This window comes from Pinus tabuliformis, chromosome X, assembly GCF_031772625.1.
Source record: "Pinus tabuliformis cultivar Carrire ecotype Pingquan chromosome X, CPIR1, whole genome shotgun sequence".
NCBI lineage: Eukaryota > Viridiplantae > Streptophyta > Pinopsida > Pinales > Pinaceae > Pinus > Pinus tabuliformis.
Genome location: NC_142308.1, coordinates 838,496,015 through 838,516,032, shown reverse-complemented (window position 1 = coordinate 838,516,032; position 20,018 = coordinate 838,496,015). Strand labels below are relative to the sequence as shown.

The 20,018-nt window shown below is 35.6% G+C and overlaps 1 protein-coding gene across 2 annotated transcripts; it reads right to left on the bottom strand.

Annotated features, from left to right (window-relative positions):
• Positions 1-13,407: 13,407 nt before the first annotated feature.
• On the bottom strand, positions 13,408-15,790 carry LOC149142358 (acireductone dioxygenase 1-like). 2 transcript variants are annotated; one of them, XM_089446463.1, is made up of 7 exons: positions 15,633-15,790; positions 15,086-15,193; positions 14,852-14,946; positions 14,145-14,259; positions 13,926-14,050; positions 13,685-13,755; positions 13,408-13,568 (listed from the first exon to the last, which is right to left on the bottom strand). In XM_089446463.1, exons 2-7 carry the CDS (start codon positions 15,177-15,179, stop codon positions 13,514-13,516), a joined length of 555 nt encoding a protein of 184 aa, XP_089302589.1. In that variant the 5' UTR covers positions 15,180-15,193; positions 15,633-15,790; the 3' UTR covers positions 13,408-13,513. The 2 variants fall into 2 exon arrangements, with proteins under 2 accessions (XP_089302589.1, XP_089302590.1); XM_089446464.1 differs by lacking the exon at positions 15,633-15,790 and adding an exon at positions 15,349-15,373.
• Between the last annotated feature and the right edge of the window lie 4,228 nt (positions 15,791-20,018).

Here is a 20,018-nt window from a genome sequence, read left to right as displayed (position 1 = left end):
TTGACTATATTTATTCATTTAATGTTGAGCTAACAAGTTACTCAAATTTAGATTGGGCTGACAATCCAAATGATAGGAGATCTACTACAGTTATTCTTTTGGCATTGTATGTGGGGTTGTTTCATGGAGTAATGAAATTGGACTAAGATATCCTTCTATCTTATATATAAAACAAATAGACTTGTAAAAAGAGTTCATTGTTATGGCCAAGGTCCTAACATTTTGGACCTTCACATCCAATAGTGTTGGCATAATGGAACATGAAGCCCGTGCTACAATATTACATGTCAAAATGAGAGGGAAATCGTAACACATGAAATAGGATACATTAATCGAATTGGCACACAAGGGTAGAAAAGTGCATATATTTATATAGCCTAAAAAACTTTGGAATCTTACCACTTCAGTAATTTTTTTGGGACTTCTCGTTTCCAAATGTGTTCTTGACATATTATATAGTAATGGTGGTAAATAATGAATGAGATCAATTTTATCTATTAAACTTTAAGAAATGGAAAGAATAATTGGACATTCTCTTACACATTATGTCCCCACACTAATTATAGATAACATAATTTATTCTTAATGCATTATGGACTTGGTCATACTTTTACATTATAAAACTTCATATAAACATTATGTAGAATCCACTATGGAGAGCGCATACATATTTTGATCACAAAGTTAACTACTAGTACAGCCATATAAATTAAATGGCTAGTAAATGTAGATAGACATTATAATACTTTGTGATAGATGTCATATTACTAATATTAAAAAAATCATAAAAATTAACTAAATTATAATTTTATTTTAAATTATTATTATTATTATTATTAATTATAAAAAATTTAATATATGAGTTAAACATATATACATTTAAAAAAACATGTAATAAGATTCTTAACCATGGAGATTCACCCCCACTTTATCATGGAAATTCTTAATCTATAAATGGGCTTTGTTATAATACCATGGCTTATCAATACTACATGTACAAAAAACAACTCATTTCATATGACAATTTTCTTAATTAATCAATTTAATTAAAGGGGTAAAAAGGGCATAACTACTTTTGAGATGAATCTCAACCTTTAATTTTTTATTACTACTACGAATATTTTGTCGAATTTAAATAACTATCATCCACCTAATAATTATTGATAATTAAATTAAAAGCATCTAAATCTTATTCCAAAATAATACACCTCATTAATTAATACACTTAAACATTACCCTTTTAAAATGGTCCTAATCTCCGAAGTCCCTTGCGATACACTTAAAGGTCATGATCTTCGAGGTCCCTTATAATACAATGAAGACTTGTATACTTGCTTATGTCTTAAATTTCTTTTAAAATGGTCATAATCTCCAAAGTCCCTTACAATACACTTAAAGGTCATGATCTTCGAGGTCCCTTATAGTACAATCAAGACTTGTATACTTGCTTATGTCTTAAATTTCTTTTGAGGCAATGTCAAGTGTCTTCTACACTCCCTTCAATGGGATGCCTTCTAGTTCAAGATTCAAAAATCTCTATTGTCATTGTTCCTTATTATCGTGACACTAAACACATATCTTGGCACATTTATTGTCCTAACCCAAATTCCTTTACTTTAGAAATGTTTTGGAAATTGTCGTTTTAAGTTGTCTAGCATAAATGCAATGGTTTCTCAATGATTTTTTATGACCATATATTTATAAATCATGTAGTAATTAATTAATAGTTTTATACCCTTGGTCCCATGTGTAGTCATAGAAAATTTAAGGGATAATAGTTGGATTTTTTATTTTCTTTTTTCTTTTTTCTAAAGGAAAATTGGTGATTGAAACGAATATTTATTCAATTTTTACAAAATCAAATTATATTATAGAAAAATATATATTTTCCTACTCACAATTTTAAAATGAATTTCTAAATATTTAACAAGATATTTATAGTTGAAACTTTGAATCTTTAATAATAATAAAAAATACACTTATAAAAAAATTATGGCTCCTTAAAATGTGTCATGTTTTTGGCTTTACTAGGAATGTAGTTAAATTTAAGGTGATCAACTTTTGTTAATTTAAAAATTTAATGTTTTTATCTTGAGAGATTGTTAAGACACAAACATAGATCTTCCACGTATTTAAGCACTAAGACTTGGAAACTAGTGATGCCTCGACTTTAAATAGGATGACCACCTTATCTTTTATCTTAGTGTATCAATATTGAGGATTTTAACTTATCCTTATGATCTCTCTCCTAATAAAATTTCCCTTTATACTTCTTAAAACCCCAATGGAATAATAATAAACCCAAGAAACTTCTTTTGACACCAAGACTTAGAAAATATTGAAAAATAAATGTGAGGAAATAATACTTGAGCCACCTTTGAGATTACATCAAACTACGATACTTTTAGCTTTGACAGAAAATGCATCACTAATTTTTCCTCTAATACTATCATGTATCCCATCATTGGAAAACTTTATGAATGATATTCAAAATGTAATTAATGACATGCAATTTGGTCTTCACATGAAGAGGGTAGCAGATCAACACCTTGAGTTCTTGTCAACAAGAAGGAAATGATTGATTGAGTGCTTGATAATCACATGTGAATTGCTTGCAACAATATCTATGGATGAACTAGTTTTGTAGTCTCCTTGCGCAAGGAGTGAGCAGTGCCATAATATTTTCTTTAAGGAGTGGGATTTTTAATGTCAAAATGAGAAAACAAAAATAACAAAGAAAAATGTTATGGCCCAAATTTTAGCCAATACCTCTAGGAAAAAAAATACATTGGAAAAATAACATAAACAACTATTTTTCTATTTTCCTTTATCCATTTATATCATATGGCCAAAATTTATAACCTTTTGTCGAAATCCAATTTATTAAAAAATAATTTAGAAAAATTCTTCAATAACATTATCCCTTGATTCCACAAATATCTCATATTGTCGCTCCACTCCCACCTAGGAAATTTCACATCACAAATCAACCCACATGCCAATAGTTAATAATTTCACATTGCTACAACCTACATTTACAACCAAGTGAAATGAAATATTTCCATAATGAATAACACATGTTGCTTATTGTAGGGTTTCTCACCTATTTTCTTGAAAAATGAAATAGTAGATAAATTGGCTTCAACATCTAAGACCACAAACAAATTGTTGTTGCTTAAACCTACTCTTACCATAGAAATGTTGCGATAAGAAATGCTTAGCTAAATACCCCACTATGCCCTTCCAAACACTATTGTCTACAATCATAACCCATGCCTATGATGCACCAAATCACACAACCTTGTCATCTCTATTATCTACAAGAAACAATTTTAAACCTAAGCATATTTGTCACTGCACATTAATTATGCATAGTAGTTCTAGAATATATTCTCCACTTTCCGTTCAAGTGATAAGTGGAAATTGATAAGTACAAACTCTCTATGAAAATGAGAAAATGAGTATACCATCATTGGATCCAAACTAAATGATTTCAAATAGTAACCATAATCAATCCTTATAGTAAATGGTGCATGCCTTGCCACCATCTCTTAAACCATCAATAAGAAATATAATACACAGAAATTCCCTACCACAAATTTTGGTGTTAAGACAGGGTTTCCCTAATCCAAATCAACTCACATCCCTTTATATATGGATACATGCTTTTCTTTCAAAGGACCATACACTAATTTTTTCAAACACAGGGTGAAATCCTCTTCACAACAAAATTTTCCCCAACAATATATAAACCAAATAAAAATAAAGTTATGTATCACACAACCTTCCATGGAATTGATAATACTAAGTCAAATCATGAAAATGGAGTTCACAATTAACATAACTCATAACAATCATGCAAACCTTGTTGAAATTAATGGAAAATATGTATTATTGGAGAGAGTCTGTTCATTAGTTGTGTGTGTCCTAGTTTAGGAATTAATTCCTACTTTCTAGGTGTTAGTTCTAACTCTCCTATTCTTATGTAAACTTATATTTCTTGATGTTAATGATCAATGAGTAGAGCGTTCTCCATGAGGCAGTCTCAATATGCAACTTGCTCACCTGTTAGCTGCTAAGTTTCAGAATATATTTGGTTTCTTCCATTTTTAACATGGTACCAGAGCTTGTGAACTTGGTGGCTGGATAATTGAGTTCCCTAGGTGGCGGAAAGGCGCTGAAGTGTGGAGTTGTGGTGGCTGGTGGGAGGTTGTTTTGTTTTTGCGTTCAAACCTAGATCAACACATAAATCATTTCAAATTCCACGCTAGTAAAAGATGGTCAAAGAAGGGGGCAGTGTGGCTATTACCCACGAATACACGCTGATAAGCCATTACTTACATGGTTTGTCTTCAGTGCAGGGCATCAACACGGTTTTCCACACCCAATGTCGCGTTGGTTGACCTGTGAATATTTCTAGCGGAAGATCGTTGTTCGTAGGTTAGCGTAACAGTGGAGTGGGAGTTGTGACTGGCGCAGATCGTCATTTAGAGAACATAGCTTGGCACGGATCGATAGACCCTCCACCATGGGTTGTGGCTGGTGATCGATGAAGCAGTGGTGAGTTGGGTTGTGCTTCTTCCAGACGGAACAACTCTTATGTATTGGCAACCACAGTGATTCAATGGCTTCCGGCGTACTCCAAGGTAGATCAAGACGTGATCTGCGGCCTGCGTGCACCTTGTGTTGATGCTTCGTGGTGGTTGTTGTGGTGAGATTCTAATCCAGTTTAGGGATTATCGATGGCAGTTAATGAATTGAAGATCGTTGATGTGGCTATCGGCGAAGATCGATGGTGTGGTTGCAACAAGATCGATTGGTGTGGCTCGCCATCATGGAGATCGTGGACATCGTTTTAAGATGCTAATTCCATTTTTTTCTTTGGATTAGTGGATCGGTCACAGAGATAGTTGTGATTTGGATCGCTATGGATTTCGTGCCTTAAGGCTGAAATCGCTTAACTCAGCAATTCCAACTCGGTGGGTCGAGTTCATAGGTAATCAATGCCTTATTTTTTTTTTTAACATTTGAGATTGCCCTAGTGTAAGCTCGCTAGTGGTTTTTCTTTCGAAAGCCTACAAGTTGTAATAGAAGAATCAAAGATCACTCTTTTGGATCTGGAGATAGATCTATTGGTGACAGATCTGGTACTTAAATTCGCTCTTTGATCAATTGTTGGAGGTTGAAGTTTTTTTAAGGCAGATCCATAGATCAACCTGTCACGATGAATAATCAAATGGCAAAGGTGTACTTGAATGAGAGCAATAAGCTCGATGGGTCCAATTATTCAAACTAGAAATTCAAATTGTAGACTCTGCTTGAGGGGCAAAGTGCGTGGGCGATTACAAATGGAGACGAATTAAAGCCGATTGTAGTAGGACACGAAACAAATGCAACAAATCAAGATTGGGAGAAGAGGGAGAACAAAGCGAAAATGCTATTGAAACTATCAGTGAAAGACTGCATTATCCCTCACATCAGAGAGTGTAAATCAGCGTATGATATTTGGACAACTCTTAAGGATTTGTATGAGATAAAGAATGAAAATCACTTATTGTTCCTGAAAAGCAAGATTCTCTCCATCAAAATGGAGGAGAGTGAATTAGTCGCTGCATTCATCTCTCAGATCAAGGAGCTAATGAATAAGTTGTCTAATATAGGGGAGACAGTATACAACATTGATCTCGTCACAGTTATCATGAATGGTATGACTGATGATTATTAGATGTTCATTATAGGTCTAACACAAGGGAGAAAACCCCCAATTTCAAAGAATTGGCAGGGATCCTGATACAAGAGGAAGAGAAGCGGATGACTCTGAAACCCCAAAGTTCAGATCTAATATTAATGGCAAAGAAAAATTCTTTCAGAGGAAAATCAAGAGCATGACAGAAAGGCGGAGGTACACCACAGAGAAAGCCACCTCAAGGTATGTCTTCGACCAGAAATGATTCATGGATTAAGTGTTTTTACTATGGTAAATCTTGTCACATTACTAGGAATTTCCATAAGAAGAAACTTGATGAAACTTGACATAGACATAAGAAGCATGCAGTTCACTTTGCTGATGAAGATCAGAATCATAATCTTAGATTGTTTGTATCTGATTCTGCTTTCTCTGCTAAAAATGATGAAGCAAAAACTTAGTTTGTGGATTCAGGAGCTTCCACTCACATGACAAGTAACAGCCATTGGTTTGAAAATTTTAAAGAAACCAGCAGTGGTGCTAATATCTACCTTGGTAATGTCAGAGGGTACCAGATTAAAGGGTATGGAAATATTCCTGTGGTATTACCCGATGGTAATATTAGGCATATTCAAAATGTGATGTATGTACCAAGAATTAAAAATAATATGATCTTCGTCTCTATGATAACATATCAGAATATTAAGGTAGAATGTTTTAAGTCTTATTGTGTTATTAAAGATCTACTGGATCATATGAAGCCAATTGCATCAAGTATTCGAGTTGGAGGTCTATACAAGTTGAATGTAAGAAACACACCATACCAAGCCATGACTTCAACAATTATGAGTGCAGAGAATTTGTGGCATCAAAGATTCGGTCATATCAACTTTCATGACCTACTGCTACTTCAGAAGCGAGGTATGGTCAATGTTCTCCCTGTTTTAAAAATTGTTCATGTTGATTGTGAAGGATGTGCTCTAGGGATGCACAAGGATGATTTTCCCTCAAGTTTAGATAGAAAGAAGAGAGATATACTAGAGCTTGTGCACACTGATATATGTGGGTTGATGCAGACAAGGTCATTAGGAGGTGCCTATTATGTTTTTATTATTTATTGAAGATTGCACAAGATTTACCTAGGTATATTTTCTTAGAAAGAAGAGTCATACTTTTGAATATTTTAAAGAGTTCAAAAGCATGGTTGGAAAACAAATAGGGAAGTTCATCAAAATTCTCCGCTTAGATCAAGGGGGAGAATACAAGCAAGGTGGCTTCATCAAATATTGCAAGGACCATGGGATAGTTCCAAGGATAATTTTAGGGGCGAATGTTCGCCCTTTGGCGAAATTAAGGGGTTTTAAATTTTTAGTGGGCGAATTTTGTATCATAGTACATTTTTACAAATCACCTCAAATAGCCCACCTTATTTTAAGGGAGAGGGTAAAAAAGGTAAATTTAGCCCTTGAAATTAGGACTTACAACCTTCCATTCGCCCATTTTCAAGAATATGTTTTATTTAAGTGAATCCATTCGCCCATTTTCAAAAACAGGTTTTATTTAAGTGAATCCTATGGGCCAAATACCATATTTATAAAAGAGGTATGGTAAATTAATAAAAATATAAATAAATGAGAGGTATGGTAAATAAATAAAACATTTTTTATATTTACTCCATAAGTCACCTTATATACATGTAAGGGTGTAAACAAATAAAAATATAAGTAAAGTGGAGGTATGGTAAATAAATAAAACGTCTTTTTATACTTACTCAAAAGGTATGGTAAATAAATAAAACGTCTTTTTATACTTACTCAAAAGGTATGGTAAATAAATAAAAATATAAATAAACTAGACGTATCGTAAATAAATAAAGCCTCTTTTTATATTTAGTCCATAACCCTCGTTCTATTTATGAAGGCTCAAGAAAGAGGTTTTATTTAAGTGAACCCTATGGGCCAAATACCATATTTGTAAAAGAAGTATGGTAAATTAATAAAAATATAAATAAACGAGAGGTATGGTAAACAAATAAAACATTTTTTTATATTTACTCCATAAGTCACCTTATATTTACGAACACTCAAAAAATGGGTTATATTTAGGTGAAACCTATGGCCAAAATACTATGGGACAAATACCATGGACTAGATTGTTATTAATACAATGCAAAAAACTATTATTAACCCTAATATTAGAATTAATAAAAATAAAAATGGCACATGGTATTCACCAAAATGGCACATGGTATTGACCCATGGTATTCACCTGGAATGTAGCCTATTTAAATGGGGGAATTAAACCAGCATGTAGCCTATGCTAAGATTCACTAGGACTTTACAAAGTTTTATTATTTAGTGAAAGACTCGCCAAGATCTTACAAGATTTTATAATTGAGTAAAATATTCGCCATGCCTGGTGAGAGATTCGCCAAAAAATTATATATACATATTATATTATTGATAAAATCGCCTTCTATTTTTCCTATATACCATGGAGATTCGCCCATTTATTATATTTATAAATTTAGGGGGGGTTCTTAAAATTTTCCCTGGATCATAGTTCAATAGTTCACAGTACCCTACACTCCTCAACAGAACAGGGTTGCAAAGAGGAAGAACATAACCCTTGTGGAGTGTGCACACAACATGTTAAAAGGTAAGAACTTGTCTAATGGTTTTTGGGCATAAGCAATAAATACTGCAATGTATTTAAAGAATAAGAGTCCAACAAAAACCCTTGATCTTAAGACTCCATTCGAAGCTTTATTAGGTTTTAAGCCTATAGTTAATCATTTAAGAGTTTTTGGCTCGAAAGATTTTGCTCATGTTCCAAAAGAGGATAGGAAGAAACTGGATTCAAAGGCCATTAAATGCATTTTTGTAGGGTATTGTACAAAGTTTAAAGCATATAAATTGTTTAATCCCTCTACTCACAAAGTGTTTGCGAGTAGAGATGTAGTATTCCATGAGCAGGTTGATGATGGACACTGTGATAAAGGCCGTGAAGAGTGGCGCATGCCTTTGCTGGTGGAAGATGAAGGTGATGAAACAAGGGACAACCATGAGTAGCAGCAACAACAAAAGGAAGAATCAGATGTTACAGATGCAGTCAACAGTCCAAGTCCATTAAGGAATGATCAAAATAGATTTGAGGCCAGTCCAATACCAAGAAGATCAAGTAGGCAAACTCGCTTACCAGCTAGGTATAAAGACTATGCCCTCATGACAAATATCTTGAATGTTGTTGAGCCCTTAAACTATAAAGAAGCTAGTCAATTTGATGAATGGAGGGCTGCCATGAGAGATGAATATGAGTCAATAATTAGGAACAAAACCTAGGATCTAGTTGAATTCCCTGAAGGTAAACAACCCATAGGTTGCAAATGGTTATACAAGCCTAAGTTTAAAGCAGATGGTAGTATAGACAAATATAAAGCTAGGCTGGTGGAAAAGGGGTACTCGCAGAAAGAAGGAATTGACTATGAGGAAACCTTCACCCCTATAGCTAAATTAAACACAATTAGAATGTTAATTGCTTTAGCTACAAAACATCATTGGATGATATACCAACTAGATGTGAAATCTGCTTTCTTAAATGGTGAATTAAAAGAAGAAGTGTACTTAATGCAACCTGAAGGGTTTGTTAAATAGGGGCAGAGACATTTAGTCTGTCGATTGAGAAAATCACTACATGGATTAAAACAGGTGCCCAGGTCATGGTATGAAAAAATCAGCTCATTGTTCTTACAGCATACTTATAAGAGGAGCAAGAACAACCCAAATCTATACACTTTGATTGATGAAAAGAGGCAAATTGTTTTGATTTCTTTATATGTAGATGATCTTATTATTACAAGAAACACTGATAAGCTCATTAAAGAAATCAAAGTGCAGATGTCACAGGTTTTTGAGATGAAAAACCTTTGAGAGTTACACTATTATTTGGGTCTTGAAGTCTAGAGAGATGCTGGACAAACCTTTCTGTCTCAAGGAAAGTATGTCGGGGAACTATTGAAAAAATTCATAATGGATCAGTGTAAAGATGCCTTGGTGCCTTTACAACAGAATATCAAACTTTAGAGTAATGATGATTCTAAGGAGGTGGATGCAACACTGTATAAACCATTGGTTGGGAGTCTAATTTACTTAACTTCAACTAGGCCTAACTTAGCTTTTGTAGTCAGTGTATTGAGCCAATTCATGTCAAAGCCTCTTGAGAATCATTAGGTAGCAGCAAAAGGCGTCTTAAGGTATCTTTAAGGAACCTTAGACTTTGGTGTTAAATATACTAATTCTTGTCATGTTAGATTGGCAGGGTTCTTAGATTCAGATTGGGTCGGAAATCTAGATGAAAAAACATCCATAACAAGTTACGCTTTCAGCATTGGGTCTGGGGTCATCGCATGGAGCAGTAAGAAGCAGAATATTGTATCCTTGTCTTCAACAGAAGCAAAGTATCAAGCAATGTGTGCAACAACGTGTGAGGCAATTTGGTTGAGGAGACTTCTCCATGATGTCGGAGAAGAACAAAAAGATGCTACAATTATCAGATGTGACAACCAAAGCTCAATCAAACTTGCAAACAATCTTGTGTTTCACAAAAACACAAAGCATATTGATACGCAATTTCACTTTGTTAGAGAGAAGGTTCAGTCAAAAGAAATTTATATTGAATATTGTAATACTTGTGATAATGTAGCAGACATTTTTACCAAGCCCCTTGGAAAAATTAAATTTGAATTATTTAGGGAGATGTTAAGAGTACTAGTGAACCCTTTCTCCATTAAGGGGGAGTGTTGAAATTAATGGAGAATATGTATTATTGGAGAGAGTCTCTTCATTAGTTGTGTGTGTGTCCTAGTTTAGGAATTAGTTCCTACTTTCTAGGTGTTAGTTCTAATCTTCATATTCTTATGTAAACTTATATATTCTTGATGTTAATGATCAATGAGTACAGCGTTCTCTATGAAGTAGTCTCCAGGTGCAGCTTTCTCACTTGTGAGCTGCTAAGTTTCAAAATATATTTGGTTTTTTCCATTTTTAACAAACCTATTATGTATCTTATTACTATATGCCTATGCATTGATGACAACATGCTTCTCTTATAACTCCTATCCGTTGACGACAAGAGTACTTTTCTCACAAAGAAAGGTGGAAACTTTCTATCAACATATAGTCATGAGTGTTTTGTCATGGCTAGTGTAATGTAGCATCATTGAATAGTAGAAAATGCTTTGAACAAATCTTGGAATATTTTTTTTTCATTGCCTTGATGTCACAATGTTGATATGATGAAACCTATATTTCAACATAACAATAAATACAAGATATGAACCTTAACAAACTAAATATATTAATTGAATTATCACACCAAAGGATTGCAAGTATCTAGACAACAAAAAAATAATTGGGCTATTCACCAATTTATATATTTATTGGAATTTTTCCATTCCAAGTGTTCTTTTCCTAATGAATTGCTCATAAATCACTTTCTATTTATAACTTAATTCTCTAATTTCTCTCATATGACATCATCGATATCATTTTTTCTACTTGTAATCCTTAATTTTAAAAGTGCTTTTCCATGACTTTAATACAATTATTTGAGAGTACTTTTCTCTCATACAAGCTCAACAACATTCATTCAACAAACCATCTATAAATTTTGTAGTGTTTTATTGTGGGTGTGATACAATTTGATGAATGATTTACTATCATAAAACAATGACAATATCAATTTTCAACGTAATGATCTTTAAATTTTACAATGTGCTTTGTGCTGGACTTAATACAATTATATGAGAGTACTTTCGCTCAAACACGAGTGAGGTTCTTATTTTAATATAAAATCCTAAATCTTTATCATACATTTGATAAAATTAATGAGAATGCCTTGCTCTCATACAAAAAGGGTGACAACATTCTTTCAATCCACAATCCTTAATTTTTTAAGAGTGCTTTATCATTGCTTTGATACAATTCAATGAGAGTGCTTAAATCATTCATTGATACAATCCTATGAAAGCACTTTATCATAACTTTGACGTCACAATATTGACATGGTGGACACCATATTACAATATAATAAACATATACAAGCAACCTTTTACATACTAAATACATTAATTGAATTGAATTGTCATATTAAAAACATGTAGACAAAGGAACCTTTGACATACTAAATACATTAATTGATTTGAATTATCACATTAAAAACATGTCACTTAATAATTGACACACAATTGATTTTTCTACATGACTATACAACCTTATATCAACATATAAAACCTAATAACTGGAAATATTAAACACCATATAATACAACTAACACCTAAGATGCAAAGCAAGATCACATTTAATTTCCTTAACTATTAGTCATATGAATTTGTTCTTCTACATTGCATTATAAGTTGATATCAACATCATGTAAAACCAAACACCTTATGATACAACTCCTAATATACTTTATTTACTTCATCATTATGCAATTGTTTTTCTACATTGCATTATAATTTGATATCAGCCTCATGTAAAACCAAACACCTTATGATACAACTATTATGATACAACCAACTCCTAATATGCTTTATTTACTTCATCATTATGCAATTGTTCTTCTACATTGCACTATAAGTTGATATCAACATCAACTAAAACCAAATACCTTAAGATACAACTATTATAATATACCTAACTCCTAATATACTTTATTTACTTCATCATTAATGACGTTAAGTTGATTCCTCTAAATAACATTAGAATTTAATATCAATATCATGTAAAATTCTCATTTCAAATTTACAAAACACCTTACTAACATAAACAACACAAATAACATATCATTAATTTAACAATAAAAATGTCAAAAGGTTCATTTTACAAACATTTTCCTCTATTAAATTCATCATTACTCTCTCATTATCCCTGCAAATAACATCCCACAGATCACAGACAAACTTTTCTTTCCTAAATTCTAATTTCTTAAGTTCTAGTCGAAAGGATCAGTACTCTCTCATTATCCCTGCAAATAACATCCCACAAATAGCAGACAAACTTTTCTTTCCTAAATTCTAATTTCTTAAGTTCTAGTCCGGAGGAGGTGGGGAGGTTGTAGGACTACGTGGGGTAGGACTATGTGTACCTGAGAACTGCTCCAAGACTATATGTGGTGTTCAGGTCATGTGGTGTTCAATCATGGGAAAGACTTTGTGTACATGTTCAATCATGGGCATGACTATGTGTCCCTGGTGTTCAGGTCATGTGGTGTTCAATCATGGGATGTTCAATCATGGGAAAGACTTAGTGTACCTGTTCAATCATGGACATGACTATGTGTCCCTAAACTATATATAGATAAGAACTGCTCCCAGCACCATATTTTCTATTTTCTAATATTTTATTAAACTCAAACCCATTGCAATTTATTTGAATTATATATATATATATATATATATAACATTATAACATTAAACCCATTGCAATTTATTTGAATTATATATATATATATATATATATATATAACATTTTGCTACCTCTAACCATTCCAATATTTTATTATTTAACTTTAGCAAACCACACTTTATTCAATTTGAAATTTGAACACGGTAGCATAAAGCATGACAAAGTTAAATGCACATAGTTCCTCGACACAACAAGTATTGCAGTCTCAAGCATGAGTTATTTTAATACGCCTTATCGAAATGGACACTAACAACTCCATCATCCACCCCTAAAAGTGTAAAGCTAAACCACCCGAACACAAGCGAAAAACCCTAACCAATGTGTGTACACAGACAACATATCCCATATGGCCTTGAACATCGCCTTAATGAGCTTGCACAGCAGAGCTGTTCTTAAAGTAGTTCCCAATATACTCTTTCCTGCACAAATCAAAACTATCCAGAGTTATTATGGGAACGGCATCTTCATATGAAATTGTTAGCTGTACATTGAACTATCTAGTAGATTCTATTAAATTTCAGAACAGAGCACTTGCCTAATGGGATTGTCATCTTGAGGACGGTTGTGTGGAGTCCATACTGGCTCACCCACGAACAACCTCATGGCCTGCAAATAGAGTTACACTCTCAGTACCAATTGAAACATACAGTTTCATAAAATGTGCTCATAACCATTGCAACAATGGAATAGATGAGCACTTCATTTTCTGCAGTTAAAAACCACTGTCCTAAAAGTATGCAACATATATGACACTAGGGTGAATCTGCACAGTAGACCTTGATGTAGTTGGATGTATCCAGGGTGAAACGATGATAGATGCCTGCGGGTAAAACAATCAAGTCCCCTTTCTTTAACCAAACTCGAATCCATCTGTCATTACTGTCTCTTACATCAAAGTATCCTGCATCACCATGATCAACATATTTATGGACTTTCCACCATCAAATCCTAATTGTGTCGAGTTCAGAAAAACTATATAGGATTAAGAATCACACCGCTGCCCTCCAAACAGTAACGTATCTCCTCGTCATTGTGGATGTGCTCCTCGAAAAAGTTCTTGAGCTTCTCATGATAGTTGGGCAGTTTTTCTGGAGAACATGTGATTATGTCCTGCAAAACCCATAGAACAAAAAAGAAACTTGTCATATTCCTAATTTTGCCACCATTTTGATTTATTGTTACTGTCATAACCCTCAATTCAAATGATTTATTCTAAATGTCTTAGACCTCAATTCAAATGATCTGAAACTCTTTTCTTTTTCTTTTCATTTTTTACAATTGGACTGTGATTAGTCCCAATATTTTTCATTTTTTACCATTGGACTGTAATTAGTACCAATATTAAATGGAAGAATGTGTTATTACCAGGAATATGGGATGGAGAACGATGTTCCCAATTTACAATTAGACTGTGACTATAGTCCAAATATTGAATGGAATAATGTATTTTACCCATCTTCCTTAGTCACATATTCAATGGAATAATGTATTTTACCCATCTTCCCACTATTGGGATATCATCACTAGAATTGTACAAAATTACTTAGAGCATAGTATAATGACTATCTCAAAGTCATGACTTCCATTTGTAACTCTAAAATTTGAAAAATTAATCATAAATACTATTCCAACTTCTCTACATCCCTTTAAAATATAGGTATAAGGAAAAACTAAGGAAAGGATGGCTTATTTATCTACCTACCATGTATGTATACCCTCTGTTCTCGCGAATTTGCTGCAGCTCTGGATCAGTTTCATACTTATCAGCGTCCAGGTGCCAGTATAATACCCCCAAATCTGAAATGAAACCCGTATGAGAAAGTGAATTAATATCTGTATTCTTCATATGATCTCATAACAGTAAGGTCAAATAGTCTTCACATAATCTCCTTATCTGGGCATTAAGACTGATTTGGTTTGATCAGTAAATAAATACCTGCAAGCCCTTCCACAGAAACGTATTGCTTCGGCTCAGAGTAATGAGGCAACCTCTGATCCTCGTCAGTTTCGTTCATATACCACGCTTCCATAGTTGACCAGGGAACTGATGGACATACATGTTGATTTATCAGCCAAATTAGACCAAGACTCTAACAATGACTATATAGCTAAATTTTAATTATTCTTCACTGTTGTTTTCAGAGGTTCATTCCAGATTATAGTTCCATACAAATCATGCCGGATGCCATAATCACATACCATATACCAGAGACAGAGGACCAAGACACCACTGTTAAACCCCAAATGTATCATAAATTTGTGATAATACGCAGAGACCAATATCGATTTATATGCCATATACCACAAACAACCAAACAGAATACAGAACACAGAAAACCATTTCATCTCGGTAATTTTTTGAATGAAAAGGGAATGGAAAACCTAAGAGATAAATCAGACATTAAAAGAAAATTCAGGCAGCCATCTTTACAACAGTACCAGACAAACCCACAATATATAGTAAGTCGAGCTGCAAAATTTACCTGGTGACACGAGATTGCTAAGAAAGTGAATACAGTAGATGAAATAATGGGGATTATGGACTCTTCTCCTTCACAGGTACGGGGCTGCAATCTGTTCTAGTTCTACTTTTATACGCATTTAAGCCTTCAAAATCTGCAATTAACCACGGTTACTTCATCAGAGTTATAGTTGCATGATGTTATCCCGTACGTGGGTAGAGTATAGCCATTTTTAGTCTAGCGCTGGATAATATGTTGTCCAAAATCAGGGCTAGGTTCATGGAACCGTCCGAATAATGGACTAGGTTCACGGTGACCGAAGCTGCCTGCTACAACGCCGTCGTGCACGTCAAGGAACCCACTATCCGCTGCTGGCCTCGTTGGTCGTCCACACCGGAATTCGCGACACCCCAACATTCGTGGCTGGTATACAGGCCGTCGGACAATTCAAATCCAACGGCTTGTATACTATTCATTATTCATTGCAATATTAAATATTTGTATACTATTCATTGCAATAGATTTGCTTTAAATGTGAGCTGTTATGTATTTCACGTTAATGTTTTTGTCAAAATATAATAAGATTTTATAGGTAGAATTATGAAAACGATATATGTAGAACTATCACAACTATATATTGATTATTAATATTTAAATGTGAGATATTGTGTATTATTTTTAATGGTTTTGCCAAGAAAAACAAGAATGTTCTAAGTTTTATACGTAGAATCTTGAACTTTATCTTACATATGGTGAAACCATAAGCTGACGGCTCACATTTAAGGCTGGTCTAAAAAATAACCTGTCTATTAATGGGTCACATTGTATATGTCGGTAGTTGGATCATCGGAAGGCATTGGCTTTCCAAAATCCAAAAACAAACCTATACAACCCCCTGTATTTATGGCCCATACAAAACTCATTATTTGTTGCCAAATAAACCTGTCTCAAGATGATTGGTTTATTTCTTAATCACGATTCCGTAGACATACGAAGGAACAGGTGAAGACTTATTGACGCACGTTTTGCGTTGCAATTACAAACCCTTTTGGACTCACCTTCACGTTTACTATAATTAATAATTATCCACGCTGAATGGCATGGCAGCCTGTTTTCACACATGAATGGTGTGGCGGCCGGTTTCTATAATTCATGGTTTCAATAGCGTGGAACACTGAATAACTTACGATTTTTACTTTACCCGGATCATCGTTGAAGCCGACATAAAGAACATTAAATACTTTCTAGCGGGATGTGTATTGATTGAATTCGGAGAAAAAGGCGGCTGTATATTCTTTGCATTCTGCCGAATTTGTTTTTTCTCAAAAATGGAGTTATTTGATGTTGTAGTTGTTTTTAGTGTGATTTTCTAGAAGTTTTTATGTCGGGTTTTGTCAAATTTCTTTAAAATCTCGTAGGAATTTATTGAAATAACAAGTTTCATGGATAATTCTGTGCAATCCAAGTGCCCTACAGGTTTTCGAAGGAGCTGAATCTATGATGAGATCGTTTCCTCCATCCCCAACAATGGAAGATCTATCGCTAAGGCATCGTCCCTATGCACTCTTGAAAGGAAAAAACACGCTCTTCTCCTAAAAGAAGAGGCCACTTGGCGACTCAAAAGTCGCGCCACCTGGCTAAAAAATGGGGATAGGAATACTCGTTTCTTCCACTCCCTTGCAAATGGACGTCGACTCAAAAACTCCATATGGAAGGTTCAAAACGAACAAGGTCAATGTTTTTCCTCTCAACATGAAATAGCAGCGGAGGCCACACGGTTTTTCAGGCAACAATACTCCAGGCAACAAAATGACATAACCGACTCTTTCTGGGCGGTTGAGAATCTTCCGACTATGTTCGATGACGAGGCCAACGATGCCTTTTTCAGGTCTGTCACGGAGGAGGAACTGTCGGCTTCCATAAAATCTTTCGGCAAAGACAAGAGTCCCGGCCCTGATGGCTGGCCGGTGGAATTCTTCTCTCACTTTTTCGAGCTATTCAAAAAAGATCTCCTCTGTATGGTCGACATGTCTCGCCTCTCGGGAAGCATCAACAGCGCACTTATGGCCACATTTATTGCTTTAATCCCAAAGTCTGATCGACCCTCCACCTTTGGCGATTATCGACCGATCTCATTATGCAACTCCCTCTATAAGATTATTTCAAAAATAATCGCAGACAGATTGAAGAAGGTTTTAAATTCATTTATATCAAGAGAACAGCATGCCTTCCTCAAGGACCGGCTTATTATGGATGCGGTGGCCATGGCTCAGGAGTGCATACACTCTATTTGCAGTAAGAATATCAACGCTGCTGCTCTTAAAATCGACCTTAAAAAGGCCTTCGACTGTGTCAATTGGAGTTTTCTCCACATTCTTCTCGCCAAAATTGGTTTGAGACCCCAGGCCATCAAATGGATTATGGCATGCGTGGAATCAGTCCAGTTTTCAGTCATCATCAATGGGGTTCCCACTTCTTTTTTCCATGCCGAGAGAGGGCTCCGACAGGGATGCCCTCTCTCCCCGCTCCTGTTTATATTGGTCATGAATTGCCTCAGCTCTCACATCAACCTTGCTGTGCATGACGGTAGATGCAAGCCTGTACGCATTTGCAGAGATATCTCCCTCTCACACAACTTCTTTGTTGATGACATCCTCCTCTTCGCCATGCTCTGCAAGTCATCCTGGATCTTCCTCTACATGCTCTTCAACAAATTTCAAGCTGCCACTGGTCTTTCGATTAATTGCAGTAAATCTGTGTTATATCATAACAACTCGGACCCTGCTCTGGCTCTCTGGATTGCAGATCGATTTGGCATCAATCTTGCCCTCATTAAGGATGGCTTCACTTACCTGGGTTTTCGCCTCAAAGCTATGGGATACCAATGCCTGGACTGGGCATGGCTGGTCGATCGTTTCCTCCATAAGATCTCTCGATGGGAAATGCGTCTTCTCTCACTTGCTGGAAGATTCATCTTGGTTCAGTCTGTCCTCTCACAGCTCTCAATTTATTGGCGACACCTCTTTCTCCTTCCAACCTCCGTCATCAATCAATTCAAATCCATCACTGCCACATTCCTGTGGAGCGGCCGGTCCTCCTCCTACAAACTTCATTTGGTTAAGCTGGACTCTATCTCACGCCCAAAGGAGAAGGGTGGATGGGGCCTTCTTGATATGCATCTCTTTGGCAAGGCTCTTATATGCAAATCTTTACACAGAGGCTTATTTGGGGACAGCCCTTGGAGTCACTTGATAAATCAGAAGTATCTCAAAGGACGCCCTCTGGCTCACTGGCTTCATCGACCCACTCTTGGCATCCGTCGTGGCTCCCCCATATGGAACTGTTTTAAAAAAATCCATCCTTTCTTCAGAAATCATCTCAAATGGACTCTTTATTCGGGCTCCTCCATTCTCATTGGTATTGACCCTACTCTTTACAACTTCGAGTCTATGATCCCCCCCCCCCTTCTCTCTTTTTTCCACTCCAGAGGCTTATTCACGTGGAACACCCTCATTGAATCCTGGTCGTCTCTACAGCCGATTTGGAAATCCGACCTCCTGCTTGCTATCCCTCCCCCTCTACTCGCCCATTGGACATCCTTCACCTCACACTTCTCCCATCAGGGCATTCTCCAACATGGAACAAAGGATTCCCTTATATGGTCTACCGATTCCACCATCCATTTCATCACTGTCAGGAAAATTTATTCCTCCATCATTGCTGATCTCCCTCCCCTTCCCTCCTTTTTTCCTGTCAAGCTTTGGAAGGCCCCTTGCCCTCTCAAAGTCATTCTCTTCTCTTGGCTGCTTTTCAATGATAAAAATCTCTCCTGGGATGTATTACAAAGAAAGGGCTGGCTCGGTCCTGGCCGATGTGTTCTTTGTTTACAGGACAATGAATCCAATCTTCACATGTTTCTTCACTGCCATGCTGTCCAAGTAATCTGGCAGGAACTCTCGCTTCTCTACAGCTTCCCACTCAGTCACTTCTCTTCCATTCAGGATGCATTCAAATGGTGGGCAGACCAAAGCTCTGACAGACAGGCGCTTTTCTGCCTCACTTGCTGGAATATATGGTTATGGAGGAATCGGCACATTTTTCAGGCCTCCTGCCTGTCTTTGCTCTCCATCATCCCACTCATCTCGGGATCAATGTCCACTCAGTTCTAACATCCACCCAGGCGCAATATTATTACAGGCTTCTTATGGAACGTGTTTTTCCCACATGGCTGTAAGTAACATATGGCTGTTACAGGATGTTACAGGCGCCTTTCGCTGTCAACACATGCTCCTCTCTCTTATTATCATTAGCACTCGCTGCTTGTTCTCATCCCTCGCATCACTATATCCGGTTTACCAAATATGTTTTCGCCTTGGTAATAGATTACTGCTGTCTTCTCTTTTATAT

Excerpts from the sequence above, each read along its gene's own strand:
- LOC149142358 (XM_089446463.1), bottom strand. The coding sequence starts at position 15,179 with ATGGAAGCGTGGTATATGAACGAAACTGACGAGGATCAGAGGTTGCCT. Across the intron at positions 14,947-15,085 it reads TTCTGTGGAAGGGCTTGCAG|ATTTGGGGGTATTATACTGG; the intron begins GTATTTATTTAC and ends GTTTCATTTCAG. Across the intron at positions 14,260-14,851 it reads ACAGAGGGTATACATACATG|GACATAATCACATGTTCTCC; the intron begins GTAGGTAGATAA and ends TGGGTTTTGCAG.